This window comes from Peromyscus maniculatus, chromosome 23, assembly GCF_049852395.1.
Source record: "Peromyscus maniculatus bairdii isolate BWxNUB_F1_BW_parent chromosome 23, HU_Pman_BW_mat_3.1, whole genome shotgun sequence".
Taxonomy (NCBI): Eukaryota; Metazoa; Chordata; class Mammalia; order Rodentia; family Cricetidae; genus Peromyscus; species Peromyscus maniculatus.
The window spans coordinates 59,509,643-59,532,765 of NC_134874.1; the positions used below are offsets into that span (position 1 = coordinate 59,509,643).

Here is a 23,123-nt window from a genome sequence, read left to right on the forward strand (position 1 = left end):
CAGTTATGAGCCACTAGGAACTGAACCTGGATCTTCTGCAAGAGCAGCCAGTGCTCTTAGCCACTGAACCATCTCCAGCACCCCCCCATTAGCTATATTGTAATTGAGATTTAATTATTCTTGTCTTTTACATTTGATGTAACAGTGATTTAACTAATGTTAGTGTGATGGTGTATAAACACACATGCAGGCAACACTTTGTACACATAAAATAAATTTTTCTTTTTCCTTTTTTTTTAAGAAAAACAGAAAGACCAGGAGCAGAATGCCATCCTGGATGCCCAGGTGGGTCTGAGCATGCTCCTGAAGCCAGGGGTGCATGAGGGAGCAAGGATCAGGGTGTCACCTCTTGCATTCTGTCCACTCTGCTTAGGCTCCTGATGTTAGTATAGACTGCGTGTGGACACCCGTGTCTGCCACAAGGTGTGCAGAATCCTTGGCACCTGCCAGCTGATGGTAGGAATGTCAGCTGCCATCCCACCCTGGTGCCTAGCACAGCAACAGTATCCCATCAAGGGCAGATCAGAGGGGATTTTGTTACCTGGATGAGATGGCTAAGTCAGCCTCCAACCTTGTGACTTTTCTGTGGCCAGGAAACCTGAGGCTGGAGGCTGCCAGCACCCTGTTGGCTGCATTCTCAATCTGCTAAGGAATGCTGGGGCAATTTTCCAAAGCTAAGCACATGGCTTCCATGACGATACCCTTAACACAAATGCCAGTGTAACCATTCCCATCTCCTGAGTGCCAGGATTAAAGTCACGTGTTACTTCCACTTGGCAAGAGCCTCCAAAACATTCATAAACTTGTATTCAGATTGTTAGCTCAGCCTACAGAGCAAATTAGAGTGTTTGATGATTGGGTGTCTTTCAGGGATTTGAAACCTATGGGTCTCAAATTGAATATTCCCAATTCATAAGTGCTTGCATATATGAATATCTGACAATTTTCTCTCAACTTTCATAAAATCTAGTGAAATTATACAGAAACTTGCTGGAGTTGAGTGACCTCATTATAGAATCTTATTTCTGAAAAAGTTTTATTTGTATTTCATAATTGTTTTCTTGGAGTTTTTTTTTTTTTGTTGTTGTTCTTTTTTTTTTGAGACAAGATTTCTCTGTATTTTGGCTGTCATGGAACTCACTCTATAGACCAGGCTGGCCTCAAACCCACAGAGATACACCTACCTCTGCTTCCTGAGTGCTGGGATTAAAGGGGTGTGCCACAGCCTGACTGGGAAAGTAATTCTGTTGGTAGGGTTCTTGCCTAGTAAAAAAACGATGCCCCGGGTTCTAGTCCCAGCACTGCACAGAACCTCACATGGTGGTACATGTCTGTACTTTAGAACATGAGAACCGGAGCCAGGAGGATCAGTAGGTGCTGCCGTGACATTAGTTCACTTTCCCACATTCTTAAACTTTGCTGAACACTGACACCTTGTCCTACCTAGCTCATTAGGTCAGAACAGGTGAGAACCAGCATCTTTTTTTTTTTCTGTGTAGCTTGAACTCAGGATCTACCTGCCTCTCCTTCCTGAGTGCCACAATTACAAACTACCTACCCAGCTACAATCATGTGAAGCATAGTGAAGGTTAACAAGTCATTTTCTAAGCCTGACATGATGCTTGTAACCCTGACACTCAGGAGGTTGAAGTGGGAAGGTAGAGAATTCAAGGCTGACCTGGACTAGGGAGTAAGACCCCATGTCAACAAAACCATTTACAAGTCGTGGTTTCTCAACGAGGGTGGTACTGATTCAGAGGGGAAAACTGTCAGGGAAAGGGTGGGTGGTGTCCTGTATCCTGTGCCTTGTTACACTGTGGCAGGCTTAGCAGCATCCCTGGATTCACAGGTTGACAGAGGTAGTTTCTTCCCAAGGCAAGCCAGCCAAAATGCCTCCAGACATTGCCTACTGTCCTCTCAGCTGCAGATCAGCCCCTGATAGAGACTGCCTTGAGGAAGAGGGAGGGGATTATCTCCTGGGAATAGGTGAGCAGGCTTGGAGGGGCCTCTTCCTGAGAGGAAGGGACCCATTGGGATATCCCCACAGCCCATTTCTCTGCCCACATCTCTGAAAAGGTTCCAATGTTAAAAGGGGATATCAGTGCAAGACCTGCTCCATGCCATGAATAAATTGTATTCTAGGACCTGGGTGGGACATGGACCAGGGATGGCCTGCCATAACTGAGTCAGTGTCCTTGTCCTGCCCATCCCAAGAAGCACCACTACAGGGAGATCCCAACTGAGGTACACCAGGCTCTGGGCCAATTCCCTGCTGGCTACATCCATTACTTCACACACTGCTTCCCGAGGCTGCTGCTACACACTCACCATGCCATGAGGGCCTGTGCTTTGAGAGCTTCTTCCTGCCCTACTAGTCACCAGCTTTGGATGCTAGGAAGTCCTGCCAGATGTCAAAGAGCTGAGACAACCAGGTGCCCCAAAGGTGGACCAAGGAGTTAAGCCTGTGGCTCAACCTTGTCTAGGGAGCATCAAAATATTGGACAGCATCAAAATATTGGACAGCAGTTTAGCAGCCTGAGGCTGTTGGAACAGAGAAATACTCTGGGTTCAGAGTACTCACAAAAACACAGGATAAGAAAAGATATGCACATGTATTGGATAAATATAAAGCCAAGGAAACAACATTCTCAAATTCAATGGAAATATATCTATACAAGTTATACTGTAGGCTGAGGGCAGGGGAAGAGTTTGTAAACTCAAGTTATATCCAAACATATAAAAAAATAACTTACACAGTAACCCCTTCCCCAACCAGCCCCATGTACAGAGGCCAGTGCAGTACAGTGCATGTACAGCAGTCCTGGAATCCCAGCAATGCAGTCCCAGGCAGAGCTTGCAGAGTAAAGGGGCACCAGCCCAAAGGACAGAGGCCTAGGAGTCGTCCTCGAGTCTGTTGCAGGTAGACTCTCAGCAGCCTGTCTACCATGGTGTGGGCAGGGCATAGCTGTCTACCCAGGTCCTGGCAGCAGCCATATTCCTCCAGAAGGCTCAGGCAGTATGTGTGGAAGTCTCGGTTCTTGTTGATGGAGGTCACAGCTGCCATCAGGGGACACAGGATAAGTTTGGTGTGGTCCTTGGAGGGAAGAAGGGAGTGAGTGAAGAGTTCAGCTGTTGCCCGAGGTTGAGGCAAAGGGGAGGAAGACCCCCCACCTGGTGTAAGGACAGCACTTCCACCCCACCCAGCCACCTCAAGTACAGGCCCCTGCACACCTGGAAGAAATCAATCTGTATAGTGCCATTGCTGAGGTGCAGGACGATGGCGTGGCTTGTGCGGAGTAATTTTCAGTAGGGCACCTGGCCAGCTCATCACCTTCCTGGGGTGTGGTGTTGGCCCCTGCCTTCTGCAGGTGTTCACTCATGTAACTTCGGAAATGCTGGAGGAGCGTGAACTGGTTGGAAAGTTGGGGAAGAGATTTCATAATCAGGGCCTGACCCTGAGGCAGCCCCCATACCCTGCCACACCATGTCTCAGCAGCCAGTTCCCACCTTCTTCATCAAGGAGTTAGGGTGGGAGCTCATTGTTTGTGAGACTCCATACCATCATGGACTATGTACTGGAGGCTGTCGCCATCATTGTAGTGGACGAGGCATGCTGAGTCATTAAAGAGTGCCCCTGTACTGTTGTCACAGAGCTGACACCCTAATGGCAGGGGGAGGGCTGTCTTAGAAAGGCAGGAGGAGGTGGACAAAGGCTGGGAAGAGCTCAGTAGTAGAGCGCTTGCATGCATAAGTTAGTAACATAGACACACAATTACAGACATCACTCAGTCGTTCACTCAAAAGCTACCATGGCCACACCATCCCCTGCCCATCCCACATTCTGGAGACACCTACCAAGTCCATACTTCATTGATTGGTCTACCCACTGGCTGACCCAATAGATGGGGATGCATGCAGGATCCTCAGCCTCTTCTGGGATAGAAACATAGCACTGATTAGGCCAGCCCCTTCTTCTGTCTTCTCAGATAGCCCTCCCCAGAGCTGGGGGTGGCACCCCATGAAGCCTGGGGAGTGCTCTGAAAGCACAAACCCAAACACCCAAATGGAAAAATGCATCCCATGACATCAAGTCCCAATTCGTTCAGTGGGCCCCTTTACTGTGTCCCAGGAACTGTGGTAGGTGTGGATAAGAAAAGAAACCCGAGGCTTCTGGAAGGACCCACGTACCACCCACAGGGATGAAGAGTGATCAAAGTCTCTCAGCTGCTCTGTCATTAACATCGGGGCTGGTGGAAAGCCTAGTGCCCCAGATTAAAGTGGTGAAGAAACTGAGCAGACCCAACCGTTCCTGCAATGCCAGGACCAACTCAGTGCACACGAGTCCCAACTGCAAATACATGAATGTTTTGGGAAGAAACGTTAGGGAGAGTTAAGTCAGGTTAGGAAGTGCTGGCAGTGGGGGTCAGGGTGGTAACAGTGGGCACAAAAGCCCTAAGGCTGGAGCTGACCTGAGTCTCTTGAGGACCAAGGGATTAATTCCCTGGGCAGAAAGGAGACAGAAGATGCAGCTGTGCAGAGGTGACCCACCAGTCACCTACAGAGTGAGATGGGGCAGAAACAGGCAGAAGGCACACCAGGAGGGCCTTGGGTGTCAGGCTAACTCATCTGGATGTTGATCTCCAGGAAATGGGTGCTCTGCTTGCTGACTGAGATGCCCTGCCTTCTCCAGGCCCTGCAGGACTCACCTTGCCTCACCTCCTTCCCTCTGAGGGCTTGGAGGCATTGAACCTGGTCAGCGGCTGCAGCATGTCACCGAGGTGGCACTGGATGGCCTCACTTGTCCCCCAAACCACTGGCTTCTCCTTTTCCCAGGGACGGTCAGGCAAGGGTCTCTCTACACCTAAGAAGGTGACATGGTCATTAGCCAGGCACAAAACCACTGGAGGGAGCACAGGCTGCCTGCCACAGCCAGCACTCTTCCCACAGTCCCATTGGCTCTCACTGCTGTTGGGAACTGAGTCAGGACCGGGTTGGTGTGTCAGGTACATGGTGCTTACTGAGAGGCCACAAAGCTTCAGGAGCTCAGGCCTCTGCTCCAACAACCTGCCCTTCCAGGACAGCAGATGTTGCTGTCCCTCAGAGAGGGAATTTGGAGGCACAAATTCAAGCAAAGAATGAAGGGCACCTTGTGCATCCAGGAAGTCAGGAGGATGGGTGAAGCACAGTGTAAGCCTTTTGCTTTGGGTGCCTACAGAAAACAGTCTAATGAAATCTACACTGAAGGATTAGTTGGCCTATGGTGACCGGAGCTGTGCTGGTCACTGATGCTGTCTTTATTATTGAACGATTCACTTCCCCAAACGAGCATGTGTCAGTTCTCCCGTGAAACAGGACATTTCCTAAAGTTTCAATTAAAAACAACAGCAACAAAAATCCCACCATGCTGTATTAAGAATTTAAGTGTGAAATAAAATATCCAAGCTCTGATTTTAAAACTAGCTAAAAAGGGGCTGGAGAGATGTCTCAGCCACTAAGAACTCAGGCTATTCTTGTCAAGACCCTGGCTTTGGTCCCCAGCATTCTCATGGAGTCTCACAACCACCTGTAACTCCAGTTCCAAGGAATCCAAGACAATCTTCTGGCCTCTGTGGTCACCAGGCATTCATGTGGTGCACATTCATATATGCATGCAAAACACCCATTCACAGGAAAAACAAAATGTGTGTTTGTAGAATATGTAAAATCAAACCTGTCCAAATATAACTATTGGAAATGGAGGAGGGCTACTCCAGGATCACATAACATGTTATACAAATCTTTACATTTGGATAATCTGGAAAATGTCTATGATACATTTTCATTTATTGCTATTTATTAAAAACAAAGAATCCTTAAAATAGCAGTATTTTAATACCTCCCCATTAAATAGGAATCCACAAGTCCAGCACTACAGGAAATGGTAACAGAAATGGGGGCTTGGTCCAGGTTGCTGGGAGCTACTGAAAACCTGGGTGGGATGGTGAGGCAGGTGATGTGCGGACACGCAGGGATATAGCCAAAAGTGAAGAACTCGTCATTGAGCAACTTGTGAATGGTGGGGCAGGCAGTGGGTTCTGTCTGAAGCATCTTCTGAATGAGGGAGGCAGCCATGGGATTGATGTGCTGGAGGGGAGAGGCAGAGCCTAAGTGAGATGAGATAGGAATCCCACCTGACATGCGGCTGCTCCTGTCTCAAATATGCCACAGCTCAGTGGCCATAAGTTGCACCAGGTTCTCCACCCTCAGCTTTAGCAAGGACCAATGTCACCCTGCTGGTGAGAAGGATCATTTCCTGCCACTTGGCACTCAATATTAACTGGGGACGATTTCCCCAGCTTGCCCTTCCAAACCCATTTTGTTATTTACCACCAGAGGGTCCTCCAGGTTCCCCAGACCTGTGTTTAAATCCTAGTTCTGCTCCCAGGATTCCAGCTCTGACAAATAGCCTGGGCTTCCTGTGCCCACCAAGGCATATCTGTAGAATGGGGGAGGAGTACCACACCTGGGGCCCCACCAGGTGGGACACTTGGTGTATGGGATATAACCTAGAACAGGCCTGTCAGTCAGAGCATTAACTCTAGGCTTCTTATGTACCAGGAATGCAGTCTTGTATATTAATTCATTTGGCACTCACAAAAACTCCTAAAAGACTCTCTCCCCCTATATAGTTTGAATTGAGACAGGATCTCACTACGTTGCTGAGGATAGCCTGGAACTTGTGATCCCCCTGCCTCAGCCTTACAAAAGTCAAGGCTACTCCAGGAATTCCCCAGCTCTGGACTGGGGAGGACTCCCCAAGGACCCCAGAGGCCACTGCTATCCACACAGGCCTCTGTGATAGGACTTCTGCCTACCATCAGCCTTTAGGCTTATCTAATTCTCCCATCAGTACTCATTAGTGCTTCCAAAGCTTTATTGAAAGTCAGCCAGGGACTGAATTAAACCAAGGTTCAGAACTGAGATTCCACAGTCCTAACAAGCCCTCAGGTATTGATAGTTTGTGTCTGTGCATGCTTTTAGTAAGCAGCAAAGAGCTGGAGGAAGAAGTGTAGAAACTTTCTGGTCCATTCTCTGGACCATAAGTCCAAGCTACAGGAGGAATCCTGCAGCCTACACCCGATTGGTAGGGAAATAGGGCTTCATATGGGCAGCCTGCTCACTGAAATAGCCTTTGTATAAGGGGCACTCCAAAATGACCCTTTGCCAGAAAGTTTCCGGTGTGAGCGCCCCAGCCCTGCAGCAGAAAAACCCACTCTGTCCCGACAGAGCTCCAAATTCACAAATACAAAGTCACTGTCCTCGAAAACGCTGTGGAATCCTAAGACGTGTTCATGTGTGAGGCTGCGGGGAATGGAAATCTCTGTAGACATCTCCTTCTGGAGGGGCATGAGCAGCAAAGACTTAGGCACGACCTTGCCTGTGAACACCTCCTTTGTGTCTGGGTCTGAGATCTCGAAGCATTTGGCAAAGCCTCCTTTACTCAGAAAGTGGCCCCTTACATACTGGTGCCTGCTGAGTGGGTCCACTAAGACCTCCGGAATCTCAACAGTGGGGCGGCCACTGGGACACGGGGAACTGCATCTCCCTGGACCCTGGTTTTCCGGAGGTTGGCTGGTGCTCATCCCAGGTTTCCAGCTTTGGCCTCTGAAGAGGATGCTGGGAAACACCAGCCCTGGATCATATTTCCTTGATAAGTAGGGTTTCCTGGAGAGAAACCTGTAGTAGCTGGCTTACCTCCTCCTGTGCTGGACACAGACCCTTCATGCTGGGGAAGTGGGCACACTGCCATCTGGACTTCCTGCAGAGCTCCTACTTCTGCTGTCTCAGGCCATGCCTGAAAGTCGCCACCCTGTGTCTCCTGGTGTAAGGAGCTCATCACTTTAAATAGGACATGTGAAAGGGACTCTAGGAGAACTTGAAATATGCAGCACTTAAGCTAGACCTACTGTGCATCCCTCTCTCCATGGCTCCTCCCTTTTCCATCCTCTCCAGATTCCTCCCTTAGCCATCTTTAGTGCTGCTTCTGAAATCTCTGGTTCTCATCTTCTGCTCAACTATGTCACTTTATTTAGAAGCAGGTTTGTACTGTGGCACTGGTGATTTTAAAGTCAGACTTTTAAATTTGCACACCTATACAGTGAAACAAGATAATGTGCTAATTGCAAAGGACAGGTGACAGTATTAAATACAAAATTAGTGTGGTAGCTTAGCCTGGTGGGGTCTTGCCCTGAGGTCACCACTCTCCTTGTTCCATTTCTCAGCAGGCTTTTCTTTAAACATTTTATTTCCTTGCCGGGCGGTGGTGGCACACGCCTTTAATCCCAGCACTCGGGAGGCAGAGCCAGGCGGATCTCTGTGAGTTCGAGGCCAGCCTGGTCTCCAAAGCGAGATCCAGGAAAGGCGCAAAGCTACACAGAGAAACCCTGTTTCAAAAATCCAAAAAAAAAAAAAACATTTTAAACCCTGGACTTGGCTCCAGCAATACATTTCCTAGTGTTCCTTATCTCTTCAATCTATATGTTTTATTTTTCCTTGCTCATCTTGCTCCTGCACATCTGCTTAAGACTGGCCACTAATAACCACCAAACACACTCTTGGAAAGAAATGCAGACTGTCTTGAAATGTCCTCTGCCAAGGCCGTCAATTCAAAAGTCTTCAGTTCAGCTTCAGACCGGTTTTAGGACAAGAACAAAAGAAACCACGTTCTTTTCCAAAACATCACAAGAATGGTCTACAGACCCCTTACCCTCTGAAACTTTTTTGAGCTGGGCTTCCATAGTTCAAATCACCCTGAGCACTGTCTTCCACGCTTCCACTAAGATGACCTATTAAGCCCCACCTAAAGTATCCAACAATCTTTCTAGTTCAAAGTCCCAAAGTCTTCCATATTCTTCCAACAAACATCATGGTCAGACCTGTCACAGCAATACACCAGTCCCTGTCCCCAGTTTCTGTCTTAGTCACTGTTCTATTGCTGTGAAGAGACACCATGACCAAGGCAGCTTTTATAAAAGAAAGTATTTAATTGGGGGTTTGTTTACACTTTCAGAGGTTTAGTTCATTATCATCCTGGCAGGAAGCATGCTGGCATGCAGGCATGCTCTGGAGCAGTAGCTGAGAGCTATATCATGATCAGTGGGCAGCGAGAGACCCTGGGCTTGGCATAGGCTTTTGAAATCTCAAAGTCCACTGTCAGTGGCACACTTCCTCCAAAAGGCCACACCTCCTAGTTCTTTTAATCCTTTCAAATGGTGTCACTCATTCCCTGGTGACTAAGCATTCAAATATATGAGCCTATGGGAGCCATTTTTATTCAGATCACAACACAAGTAATGTGTAACTCAGGTCTTTGTGCTTGGAAGGTGTGATGGCTGATCTTGGTTGTCCTTATAGATTGCTGGTTGATAGGGCAAAGGGATGCACACTGTGGGCAATACATTCCCTAGGCAGGTGGGCCTGGTATGTATAAATAGATAGCTGAGCAAAAGCCAACAGGAGATAAGCCACTAGGCAGAATTTCATCATGGTTTCTGTCTCAAGCTCTTGCTTTGAGTTCCTGCCTCATTTTTACTTGATGATGGACTAAATTTTAAGCTTATATAAACCCTTTCCTCACTGTTTGCTTTTGACCAGGGTGTTTATTGTGGCAAAAGAAAAAGAAGCAAACACACAAAGCAATGACTTTACTCACTGAGCCATCCCCAGCCAGAGTAGTGAGTTCTGAGAGGAGGATTCTAGATCTTCAGCACAAAAAAGTGGAAGTTAAAATTTTTTCATTTTATTTTTTATGTGTATGAATACTTTGCCTGCTTGCATGTCTGTGCACCATGTGTGTGAAGTACCTGTGGAGTTCAGAAGAGGGTGTCAGATCCCCTGGACCCCAGTAGGAAGCATGGCCATGTGTATCTATAACCCCAATTTGAGGAGGAGATGGAGACAGAGAGATTATGGCAGCTTGCTGTCCAGCCAACCTAGCAGAAGTGGTGAACTTCTACTTAGTCAGACCCTGTCTCAAGGCACTAAGGTGGATCCTGATAGACAAGCCATATGACATCCTATTCTGGTCTCTGAATGCATGTGCATAGGTGCACACACCTGCACATTCTTGTGTTTGTGTGCCAGCATACCATGCATACATATGTATACAAAACATACACACACATGCATGTGTCTGAGGACGAGCAAAGAGTCCCCATTTTTACCTCTTTGTGTGGCTTTCATGAGATATAATTTCACATGATAGTTTTTAATATGTAACAAAACCCTCCAGAACTTAATGGCTTAAAACATCAAACTATTTATTTGTGGATATATGTTTGTGATAGTGTTTTTACTTGTGCAGGAGCACATGTCCATGTGAGTATGCATGCATGAGGGAGTCAGAGAACCTTTGGTGGTGTTCCTCGGGTGCTGTCCCTGCTCCTCCTATTCTGAGTCAGAGTCTCTCTGCTCAGAACCCACCATGTAGGCCGGACTGGTTGACCAGCGAGATCCCAGGATGCACTTGTCTCTGCCTCTCCAGTGCTGGATTAGTCTTGCACCACCACCATCCTCGGGTCTTTTCACATGGGTTCTGTGGCTAAAACTCAGGTCCTTGTGTTTGCAATGTAAGGACTTTACCAACATGGTTCTCTCCCTGCCCCTGTTTCTTTTTAAAAATACTGCCGGGCGGTGGTGGCACATGCCTTTAATCCCAGCACTCGGGAGGGCAGAGGCAGGTGGATCTCTGTGAGTTCAAGGCCAGCCTGGGCTACCAAGTGAGTTCCAGGAAAAGGCGCAAAGCTACACAGAGAAACCCTGTCTCAAAAAACCGAAAAAAAAATATTCTTAGCTGATAATTAAAATGTAAAAATTGTATTTTTAATGTAGGACTGTAGGAAGCCGCTATTCAAAGATGGCGCTGGCTTCCTGGTAGCCTAGCTGTAAACAACTCCATATTTGGCTATGATGCACCAGTATGGTAATTAGCCTTATGTCCTCAGCCTATCCCGTGGCTCCCTGTGCTTGCATTCTGGCAGGACCCAATCACAGTATGGCACGTTTGCCCGATTCCCTATATAAGCAGCTGCAGTTTAGTCCTCAGGGCCGCCCCTCACCTCCCGCTCTCCCTTAACCAAGAGGTGCTCCAATAAAGTGTGTTCTGAGAAGAATCCTTGCATGGTGGTCGTTCTCCCTCGCTGACCGAGGAGCGCGCCGCAACTGGTGCCAAAACCCGGGAAGGAAACTTCGGACACCAGGTGAGGGGTCGAAGAGGATTCAGAACTCAACACACGGAGTGGTGACGTTGGTAACGGTGACGTCGGTAAGTTCTTCAGGAACAGTGACGTCGGTAGTAAGTTCGCCAGGAACGGCTACGACATCGGTAAGTTCTCCAGGTATGCTGATTACTGGAATTAATCCGCAGCCCTTCGCTCAGACATGGTAAACAGGTATCGGTAATGCAGGCGTTACCTCGACATAGGACTGTATTATATTCAATGCATGTATCCATTGCATAATTTAAGTCAGGTTAAACATACCTGTCTCCTCAAACATTTATTTATTTATGATGAAAACCTGCCAGGTTTTTTTTACCATGTACCCCCAGTCTCCTGGAATTCACTGTTTATATCAGCCTGACTCTGAACTCACTGAGATTTCCCTGATTCAGCCTCCCGAATACAAAGATTAATAGTATTCAGCACCTTGACTGGCCCTTCAAGCTTTTTATTTTTATTAGTATTTTTTTTAATTTTATAATTTAATTTAATTTTACATATCAGCCATGGATTCCATTGTTCTCCCCCCTCTCGTCCTGTCTTCCCCCCAGTTCACTCCACATTCCCATCTCCTCCAGATCAAAGACTCCCCTGGGAATTGGGTTCAACCTGGTAGATTCAGTTGAGGCAGGTCCAGTCCCCTCCTCCCAGGCTGAGCCAAGTGTCCCTGCATAGGCCCAGGTTCCAAACAGCCAGCTCATGCACTGAGGACACGTCCTGGTCCCAGTGCCTGGATGCCTCCCAAACAGATTAAGCTAATCAACTGTCTCATTTATCCAGAGGGCCTGATCAAGTTGGGAGCTCCTCAGCTATTGGTTCATAGTTCATGTGTTTCCATTCATTTGGCTATTTATCCCTGTGGTTTTTCCAACCTTGGTCTCAACAATTCCCACTCATACAAACCCTCCTCTTTCTTGCCAATTGGACTCCTGGAGCTCCACCTGGAGCCTGGCCATGCATCTCTGCATCTGGTTCCCTCAGGCATTGGATGAAGTTTCTAGCATGACAATTACGGTGTTTGGCCATCCTGTCACCAGAGTAGGTCAGTTCAGGCTTTCTCTCGACCATTGCCAGTAGTCTATTGTGGAGGTATCTTTGTAGATTTCTGTGGACCTCTCTATCACTTTGCTTCTTCCTATTCTTATGTGGCCTTCGTTTATCATGGTCTCTTATTCCTTGTTCTCCCTATCTGTTCTTGATCCAGCTGGGATCTCCCACTCCTCTAAGCTCTCTTTCCCTCGACCCTCACCCTTCATTACCCCCACTCACGTCCAGGTTGTTCATGTAGAACTCATCCATTTCTCTGTCATTGGGAAATCCCTGTGTTTTTTTTGGGGGGGGGTACTCTTTTCTAGGTAGACTGCCTGGATTTGTAAGTAGCACTCTAGTCATCTTTGTTTTACATCTAGTATCCTCCTATGAGAATACATACCATGTTTGTCTTTCTGAGTCTGGGTTACCTCACTCAGGATGATTTTTTTCTAGATCCATCCATTTGACTGCAAATCACATGATGTTGTTGTTTTTCTCTGCTGAGTAGTATTCCATTGTGTATATGTACCACATTTTATTTATCCATTCTTCAGTTGAAGGGCATCTAGGTTGTTTCCAGGTTCTGGCTATTACAAACAATGCTGCTATGAACATAGCTGAGCAAGTGCTTTTGTGGTATGATTGAGCATTTCTTGGGTATATGACCAAGAGTGGTATAGCTGGGTCTTGAGGGAGATTGATTTCCAATTTTCTAAGAAAGGGCCATATTGATTTCCAAAGTGGTTGTACAAGCTTGCATTCCTACCAGTAGTGGAGTAGAGTACCTCTAGCTCCACATCCTCTCCAGCATATGCTGTCTTCAATGTTTTTGATCTTAGCCATTCTGACAGGTGTGAGATGGTATCTCAGAGTCATTTTGATTTGGATTTCCCTGATGACTAGGGGTGTTGAGCAATTCCTTAGATATCTTTCAGCCATTTGAGCTTCCTCTGTTTAGTTTGAGAATTCTCTGTTTAGTTCAATAGCCCATTTCTTAATTGGACTGTTGGGCATTTTGATGTCTAATTTCTTGAGTTCTTTATATGTTCTGGATATCAGTCCTCTGTCAGATGTGGGGTTGGTGAAGACCTTTTCCCATTCTGTAGGCTGTCACTTTGCCTTGTTGATCGTATCCTTTGCTCTGCAAAAGCTTCTCAGTTTCAAGAGGTCCCATTGATTGATTGTTCCTCTCAGTATCTTTGCTACTGGTGTTATATTTAGAAAGTGATCCCCTATGCCAATGCATTCAAGACTACTTCCTGCTTTCTCTACTATTAGGTTCAGAGTAGCTGGATTTATGTTGAGGTCTATGATCCACTTGGACTTAAGTTTTGTGAATGTTGACAGATATGGATCTATTTGCAGCCTTCTACATGTTGATATCCAGTTGTGCCAGCACCACTTGTTGAAGATACTTTCTTTTTTTCCATTGTACACTTTTGGCTTCTTTGTCGAAAATCATATGTTCATATGTGTGCAGATTAATGTCAGGGTCTTCAGTTTGATTCCATTGGTCCATATGTCGGTTTTTATGCCAGTACTTGAAGTGCTGATTGGATTCTGCCTCGAATTGTTTGGGAAACACCCATATCTGGAGCTTGTACATTTTATGGAGTTGCAAACAAACAAAGAAAGGCAAGTTACATGTCAAACAATTTAAGTAAAGTAGTTCAAAGTCCTTGTAATTTAGTTCAAAATTTGGAATTATATGCTATTCTGTTGGTATTAATGGATTTTTCTGAACCTCCCAACATAGTTACTAACTCTCAGTATGTTGAAAGAGTGGTATTACATATTGAGACTGCAGAATTTATCCCTGATGAGTCATAAATAACTTTGTTACAACATATATACTACAGGATATAATCAGGGATAGGAAGCATCCTTCATATATAACTCACATTCAATCCCATATGAGTCTCCCAGGCCGTCTAGCATAAGGAAATGATGAGTTCAATAAACTATTGATAGAAATGTGCTGCAGAAAGAGGAAATTCTATGATCATGCTAGGTTTGTGTAATTTATTTCAATAATTTTTGTCAATATAAGTAAATACAAATTATCACTTAATTGAAAATATATTAAAGTATAACAATGTAAAGGATAGATTGTTCACTTTATTCCAACAAAGTAGATGGGCAATACCAATCTGGAATGGTTAATTGAGAGCATTTGGGAATTTTCGCAATTGAGCAATGATTTACTTGATTCTGAAAAATCAATGGAAATGTGGGCAAATGCCAAAGAGCTGGTGCAGAGAATTGGCTTGAAGTAAAAGGGGAACCTGAGCAGAAACCCACAAGTACATTTGTTCCTAGTAGATATGGATCATTGTGTGACATGTCCAGAAAGTCATTATGCAAACACAGAGCAGAACCACTGCCTCCAGAAAGCAGTAACATGAAGACGCTTTGGGAAAGACACTCACCTACTTGGTCCTGGGCATCTCTGCACTAACAGCTGGTGTTCTAGCATTTTTGTGAAGTACCACCACACTCCCATTGTCAAGGCCAACAATCAGGTTCTCACTTACATCCTGATCATCACTCTGACCTTCTGTTTTCTCTGTCCATTGCTCTTCATTGGCCATCCTAACACAGCCACCTGTATCCTGCAGCAGAGCACATTTGTAGTTCTGTTCATGGTGGCTCTCTCCACTGTCTTGGCCAAAACTATTACTGTGGTTCTGGTTTTCAAGATAACTGTTGCAGGGAGACTGCTAAGGTGAATAATGGTATCAAGAGCACCTAACTACATAATTCCCATCTGCACCATTATCCAACTTGTGCTCTGTGGAATTTGGCTGAGCACCTCTCCTCCATTTATTGAGTCAGATGCTTACTCTGAGCATGGACACATAATTATTATATGCAACAAGGGCTCCACTATTGCCTTCCATTCTTTCCTGGCATACCTCTGTGGATCTTCCAGATTACTCCATGTTTTTCTTAATTACATAGAAGTCTTCAAGCCTGTTTAGCACAAATCCAGTTATCAGAGATCATATAGCAATTTGAGATTTTATATTTGTTGGTTCTGTTTACTGATGAAATTGATCTTCATTCTCTCCTCTTCTATTGTTTTTACATAGTTCTCTTAATTAGAAAGGCTGTTTTCATAAAAATCCATTCTCTCTCTCAATCAATATGAAAGACAATATTAATGGGATACTTATGTATTCATTACCTCTTCCAAACTGCATATCTTTGCCTTTACAGCATCAAATGTTTTCATATGTACACAGGTGTTTTTGATGCCCTTGGTATGTTTCCTGGATTCATCGTGCTTACATTTCATGTATGCTTTGCTATGAAGAAAGGCACATTTTTAAAAATGAATATGATTTTGACATGAAGGAATTACTCTGCAAAAAAAACTGCATAATTAGCTGAATACTAGAATAGAATAGACCAATTAATTTCTTAATTATAACCCAAAGTCAGATGTCAGTTAATAAGATATTTACCCAATTACATGAAGCTTCTTTTAAATCTGTAAAGATTGTGAAATGTCCTGCTGTGACCAGTTCTGTAGAATCTGTGCTAACGTCTATCTTTGACTATAGATATCAAAATGGCTTTTCTACTCACTCACTCACAATTTTTCAATTTTCATAAATTACCCTTTATTCTTTATTGTGTAACTCCTGTGTATTTATGAATACTCATTTCTCCATATTTTATCAGTATTGCTTAAGAGATGTAATTCTTTGGGAACAACATTTCTGACTTCTTATTTCATGTGCAGTGTACATTTGCATAAATATGTAAGACATTATGTGTTGTGTGCCTTGTATCTTGTCGTTTGTCAAGATTTTTTTAGTTTACAAGCTGTAAACTTTCAAGAATAAGGTAAAGGATAACTTATGACAATCACTACAGGTAAATTGAAAACAAGCCAGAGTCTATCTTTGTGAATGGGTTCATCAGGGTGACTTTTATAAAAACATTTTCTCATATGATAAGTTGTTATCATGGTTTTCCTTCCCTCATCTCCTCCCAGATCCTCCTTAAAGCCAACCAACCAACTCCCTGACCCCTTTTTCTCTCTCTTTAGGAAACAAACAGGAAAAACACCCAACCAGAACAAAATAAAACAAACAACAACAAAACTAGGTAAAGTGTGTAGAATACATGGAAAGGTAGGCACACACACACAAACACACATTTACACACACAGGTGTCTTGCCTGCAATATAAACTAGTGCAACTGTGGCATAGATTTTAAGGGAGTAACCAGCCAACATCTGATTTGACTTTAGGTCCACTCCATGAAAACACACCTGACACTTTTGTGTGTGTGCCAAAGACCTGAAAGTAAACGGAACAAGGGTGGAGGGTAAAACCAAATGCCACTGTTCTATTAAAAGGCCATAGCAATAAGATGACTCCTAATGACATTCTGGAACAGATCAGTGCCTTCCTCAACCACTGTCAGAGAAGCTTCCTCCTGCAGCAGATGAGAGCAAATAGAGAGACCCATAGTCAGACATTATGCTGAGAATGATAGACCTGGGAACTCTCAGCCCTGAATGTTATGTCTCCCTCTAATCCCTCCCCTCAGGATGTTAGGGATCACTGTGGTAGATGAGGCAGAAAGAGTGTTGGAGGGAGAAGGACTAGAAGACACTAGAAGAACAAGGCCCTCTACATTGACAAGATAGGTACACAAGTGATCTCATAGAGCCTGTGGCAACATGCACAGGGTCTGCACTGGTCTGTACCTGATGGGGTGAAAGTGGGTGTGTTCACATTCCTCCATTCCTAACCCAGTAGCTGTTTCTAATTGCTAAGCAATTGCAAATGGAAAGTCTAATTTTTTCCAAGAGAGTCTCACTAAAGAAACAAAAGCTCCTTCTAAGTATAGGATACAAAACTAACACTAGATTGCCAACAGAAAAAAAAACTCAGTGGTGTCTTTGAAGCATCCTTGTGTCATAATGCCCTGTCAGGCTTTTCATTTTTTCTCTTTTGTATTTTATTATGTATTTTGTATATGTATTGTGGCTTCTTTTTTAGTGGTTTTATGAGATTCCTGAGAGCATGAACAAGTGGGTCTCTGTGTCTATAACTGTTTTTTGTGTGCTCTCTTGGGCAATTTGCCTCTTGTGTGGTAGTTTTGTACTATTCTGATGTGCTAGTAGTTTTTGTTTGTTATACTGCCATATTATATTATATTTTATAAATATTTTTAGAAGCCTAGTGTTTTCTAATGACAGATACAATGGAGTTAGATCTGAGCAGGAGGAGTGATGGGGAGGAACGTGGAGAAGAACAGAGTGGGGAAACTGTAATTAGGATATATGATGTAAGAAAAAAGATATTTTCTATAAATGAAAAGGAAAGATAAAACATATAATTGGAAACCATAATATCTAAGCAAATGTTGTATAAGCTAAATTTTACAAAAACAGAATATTATGAGCCCCAAAACTTCCAAGATATCATTGATTTCATTTTTTAATTTTGTTGTTTATTGAAAATAGTTTTTTTTCCATACACTATATTGTTATCAGGGTTTTCCTTCCCCCACTCCTCCCAGATCTCCTGCACCTTCCTATCCACCCCAAAATACATCTTTTCTCTTGCCCTCTCATTAAAAACACACAGACATGTAAAATAAATAAGTCAATAAAAACAATCCAGAATAGGAAACAAACAAATAGAAAAAGTCATCAATCCCCGCTGAGTTCATTTTGTGTTGCCATCTACTGCCGCGCATATGGCCTGCCCTTCAGTGTCCTTTGTGTATCCTGTGAGAGCTCATGGGAGAAACAAAATTTTCCTTTCATTTTCTGAGCAAGTTTAAGTTTCTGCAGTGATTAACTGAAAAAGTAACAAAAAATTGGTCATAAGAGAAGAGGAAATTGTCTTTTTTTGTTTGTTTTTTTGAGACAGGGTTTCCATGTGTAAAAGCCCTGGCTGTCCTAGAACTTGCTTTGTAGACCAGGCTGGTCTCAAAGTCACTGAGATCCACCTGTTTCTGCCTCCTGAGTGCTGGGAATAAAGGCATGAGCCACCACTGCCCAGGTGGAAATTCTTTAAAATGAGCTCATTCATGATATATTGTGAACCACACTAAACTTTGTCAGATCAGAGGGACAAAGCAACAAGCCACTGCCAGGTCTTACCTCTAGGACTCCTCAGTATGAAAAGTCCTCAGCTGATAGGATTCAGGTTGAATGAGCTTCCTCAACCAAAAAGGCCACCACTGTTTGACTCTGTTTATCTCCTAGATTGAGTCAATCTTATGTAGTCAAAGGTGGCTTTGAACTCACAGAAATCCAGATGATCTCTGCCTTAGGAGTGCTAGGAATAAAGGTAAGTGCCACCACTGTTTAGCATCTATATTTAATCTTGTGGCTTGTTCTGTTCTCTGGTAAATTTTAATAGGGTGCACAATATATCACCACATTTCCACATTTTTGTCTAAAATAATAAGAGGAGGTTATAGCTAATATAAGAAAAACTAAATACAATAAGTATATACAATACATACAGTCAAGAATTACATTAGCAATGTCCAGTCCATTAACATTTGACAAACTCAGACAAAGAGCTCCATTATTTATCCTATTTTAGTGAGTCCAAAATGTTGTATCTAATTCATTTCCTACCCTAACTTGTATTACCAACCAAAAACTATCTTTTGATGTCTTTCAGACTTGTACACTTACATCTCTTTAGTGAGTTTCTTTTCTGCATTTGTTAGCATGGAAAACTATAGCCATAACTATCTAGTCTTCAGAACTCATGCTCTTTCTTTAAAATGTAATAGATACTTGATGGTGGAAAACAAACCTCGACAGATTACCTCCCAAAAGATAGCTTTGACTCTAGATCAAAATTTATTAAAATAAGCAATGTTCAGTTTAATTCTTATAGTAACAATGACAAGTACTGTGGAGAGAGAAATAGGTACAAAAAAGACATTTACACACTCAGACCCCACACTTTAACCTAAAACTTCTTTAAAACACACCTCTCCCGTTCTAGTATTCCAATATTCTAACAGAATCCAAAAATACATATCAGTTCATATATATAAGAACTTATATATTTTGATTTCTGGACAAATAGTTGCTCATCATTTTAATAATTTACTTCTCTGTTCCCTGTGAGAAAAATTACCTGAAATGAAAATGTAATGGCAGATAGGCTTATTTTGCTTCCTTGTTTTTTTTTTTTTTTTGGTTTTTTCGAGACAGGGTTTCTCTGTGTAGCTTTGCGCCTTTCCTGGAGCTCACTTGGTAGACCAGGCTGGCCTTGAACTCACAGAGATCCACCTGGCTCTGCCTCCCGAGTGCTGGGATTAAAGGCGTGTGCCACCACCGCCCGGCTTGCTTCCTTGTTTTTAAGAGATATCATCAATATTAAAGAGCAGACATTGTAGGATTCAGGACAGCTGCAGGTGGTGAGATTTGAGTGTATCAACTCTTTACAGAGTAGAGTACAATGAACCTGAACTGGAGGCCAGAACCTGAGGTAGGTAGAACCCTCAAAAGTCTGTGAATAATGACCTACTTTCACCATAGAGGCCCAAACTCTTCAAAATCCTACAATCTCCTCGTATAACCAGAACCTCAGTATCACAATCAACTGAATTAGAGAAAGAACAGCAGCCATAAGTAAAAATATCCCCAATTTCAGACACACACCCAACATCACATCTAAGTGTAGTATTGAGATGATATGATCCACAATGCACCATCCCTTAACATCTGTCTGCTTGCTATATAACACACAATGTGGGTTCAACTCCACACCATGCATATGACTTTCCTCAGCAAAAGACGTCCCAGATGCAATATCCTCTGAGGCCCTCCCTCCTCACAGGACTCTGGGCATGCCTTACAACACTGGTCAGTTAAGCCAGAAACCTTGCACACTTCCTTAGGCCCCTCAAGTTTGCAACTCTTTACTTCCTGTAACACAGACCTGTTTTTAAAATTCTAGTATGCCCTGCCACCATCTTAAACTGTACCCTGATGCCTTGGGTTATAGTTAGAGTAGTCTCTTTGTGATAATCCATGGGAATATGTCTGTATTTAATCACTCTCTAGCAGGGATCCATCTCATCAGCCTTTTCAGTCAAATACATTCCAAAGGAATTGTCATATTCTCATTTATAGTCTTCTGTGGGTGCTCTTTTAAACCGAAGGGACCCCAAATATTATCACTGTGCACAGCTTAAGTTTTCTGTTTAGTATTATACATCTGTCAATTCCAGGAGCTTTGTCATAAACTTCCTACAGCTTTAAATCACCGGGTTTGACACAAGATCACAGAATTACTTATTTCTTGTTATTATTTCTTTTGAGATTTGCACTCAGTCCCTTCCTCTCAGTTACCTTAGCTCTAACACCTGTCTGTATCCCTAAAACTTTCTGTCCTAGATTTCAACCATCGAGTAAAATGAGTCCTGTCCACATATATGTAGAACATAGTAGAGTAACCCAGGGTATAACTATAGATAAAATTTCATACTACTTCTCCCCATGCATGCGTCAAGTGACAATTACTCCTCTTCATGGCTACCTCCAATCTCAATGCAGGAATGTGGTCCGCTGTGTTCTTGCACTGGGCTTGTGCATGCTGTCACGCTTAATGTGAGTTCATAACTCAGCTGCCATGTTGTGTACCGAGGACACTGTTTTCTAGAAGTAATCAACACTGTCTGTCCCTTAGAATCTTTCTACTCCTCCACAGTGATCCATGAACTGGTGCGGAGGTGATACGATGTAAATGTCCCTAAGGCTGATCATTATCCACTCATATTCCATGTACCTTGGCCAATGGCTTGTCTCAGTGTTAGACACCACCTGCTCTGAATAGAAGCATCTTTTTGCATTACTTAACTTTGACATCACTATTTTCACAGTTTGGAATATAACACCTGTTTGATTAAAAATTAAATTCTTCATTGTGTGTGATATCACAATCTGAAAAGGAATTTGGAACTCATCAGCCTAAAGACAATGGGTAATAATGCTGGACTCACATTTATAATCTTAAAAAATAAAAATTATAAAGCTGAGAAGTCTCAGTGTGGACAGAAGTTTAGACAGTATTTCCATGGTACTAGATGAGTATAAAGTTTCAGGGTAACAAAGGGGGAGTTCATTCTTTGGCATGCAAGAAAGGAAGAACACTGGAATCCACAAAGGAGTAAGGACCCATATAAAGAGGAAACCAGAAAGGCAATGTGGAGAAAGGAAGGGAACAGTTCACTCGTCCCACATGGAGACCAGGTGATAGTAGATGGGAGGACCCACAGAGGATAAGGCATCTGAACAAAGAGCCCTGTTTCTGAAAGACTGGCGTGCCATTTCAAATGAGAGACATGTGTTGTTGGTGTGTGTCAACCTAGTGGAGAAATTTCCTGGGACAGTCTTCAAGGCAGACTAGATTTGTGAACACAGGGACTCCATTTATTTACAATTCGTAGAGTACTATTATTAGGGGCCCACTGGACAGTTTATGGAAGAGTCAAATACCAAGGAGCCTGGGGATCACACTCATTGAGTTTGTGTGTGTAAGGTGGTCCAATAGACAGTCATGAATATTGGCCTGTTCACAAGCAGATACTCTGGCTAAAGTCAAGAAGAAAGGACCACAGATGACTGTATCTGTCAGGGCACCTTACATGTAACTTGACACTCTGACTAGAGACACATGCTTGAGATTGCATTAGTGCTACTTGGATAGGTGAAGGAAATGTCAGAAGAATATTGGGATGACAAATGCCATATAACCAACAGGACAACTCTGCTGATGTCCATGCCATTATTTCCCCCTTTGGGTTGACTTGTGTTTCTATATCTGAAGTTAAATAAACCTGTAAGTAGATCTTTGCCAACTATTAGATCATAACCAGGAAAAAATTACTAGTAGAGTGGCTTGACACAAGAATGTGAGAGAAAAAAAAATAAAAATCACTATGGATTTTGCCAAGCCTTGATTGGACCATTGCATGTGACATCACATGGAGTCCAAGTGATGTAAGCTAGATATCAGCCAATAAAAGAGCGCCACCTAGGGCTGGGTTTTGTCTTTGTACTTCAAAGAAGCAGTTGGTTGGTGGGAGAGCAGTTGGATTCAGTTGCTTCTGCTAAATTTTGTACTTTTCAAAGCCTGTCAGATCTTGACTTAGTGAGTATATTTCCCAGGCTTTCAGTTTGGGCTTTTGTATCTATTTGGTATCTATTCATTGCTTTATTTACATCTTTGGTTTGGGTTTTGATTTGTGCCTGTAAATGCTTTTTCCTTATTTCACCTCATTCTTTCTTTATCATTTTTGCCTTTGTTCTTGTGGAATTTACACGTATAGCGGTATATAGTATCTCTATAGCATGAGGAATTTAATCATGACTTCCCATATCTGACTATTTTACATTTTGATCATATTTACATGCTCTATTTCACTTACCCACACATTGAATGTGACAAGTACTTCCAAATGATCTAAGGTTCTTCTCTCTGCTTATTCAGAATCCTTAGGAAACAAAATGTGACACTGATGTTTGTGGAACTGGAACATTTGAAGTTACATTTTCTCTAGTTCCAAATGTTTTCCTGAAAAAGGCATTTCATTCCTTTGATGTCCGATTATAGGTCTTACCTCAGTGTTGTGTGTGTGTTCTGCTTTGTGTCAATTTGTATGTGTGGACGAATCCTAATGTTCCTGGGTGATCTTGAAGTATGGTCTTAATGTGTTGTTGAATTTGGTGTGAGCTATCTCTTATTAAGGATTTTTATAATCTGTTAGTCCAGGATATTGCCTGACAGTGGCCCCCTTTTACATTTTATTTCCTTGGTGTAAGAATAAGGGTA

At 43.3% G+C, this 23,123-nt stretch overlaps 1 protein-coding gene across 1 annotated transcript; it reads right to left on the reverse strand.

The window, feature by feature from the left end:
- Window positions 1-2,749: 2,749 nt before the first annotated feature.
- LOC143270443 (serine/threonine-protein kinase PLK1-like) lies at window positions 2,750-7,622 on the reverse strand. The gene is given in 9 exon segments (XM_076560374.1): window positions 2,750-3,094; window positions 3,232-3,305; window positions 3,308-3,410; window positions 3,508-3,545; window positions 3,548-3,661; window positions 3,856-3,968; window positions 4,717-4,861; window positions 5,913-6,123; window positions 7,161-7,622. Coding segments are annotated over 9 exon segments (1,605 nt in total).
- Between the last annotated feature and the right edge of the window lie 15,501 nt (window positions 7,623-23,123).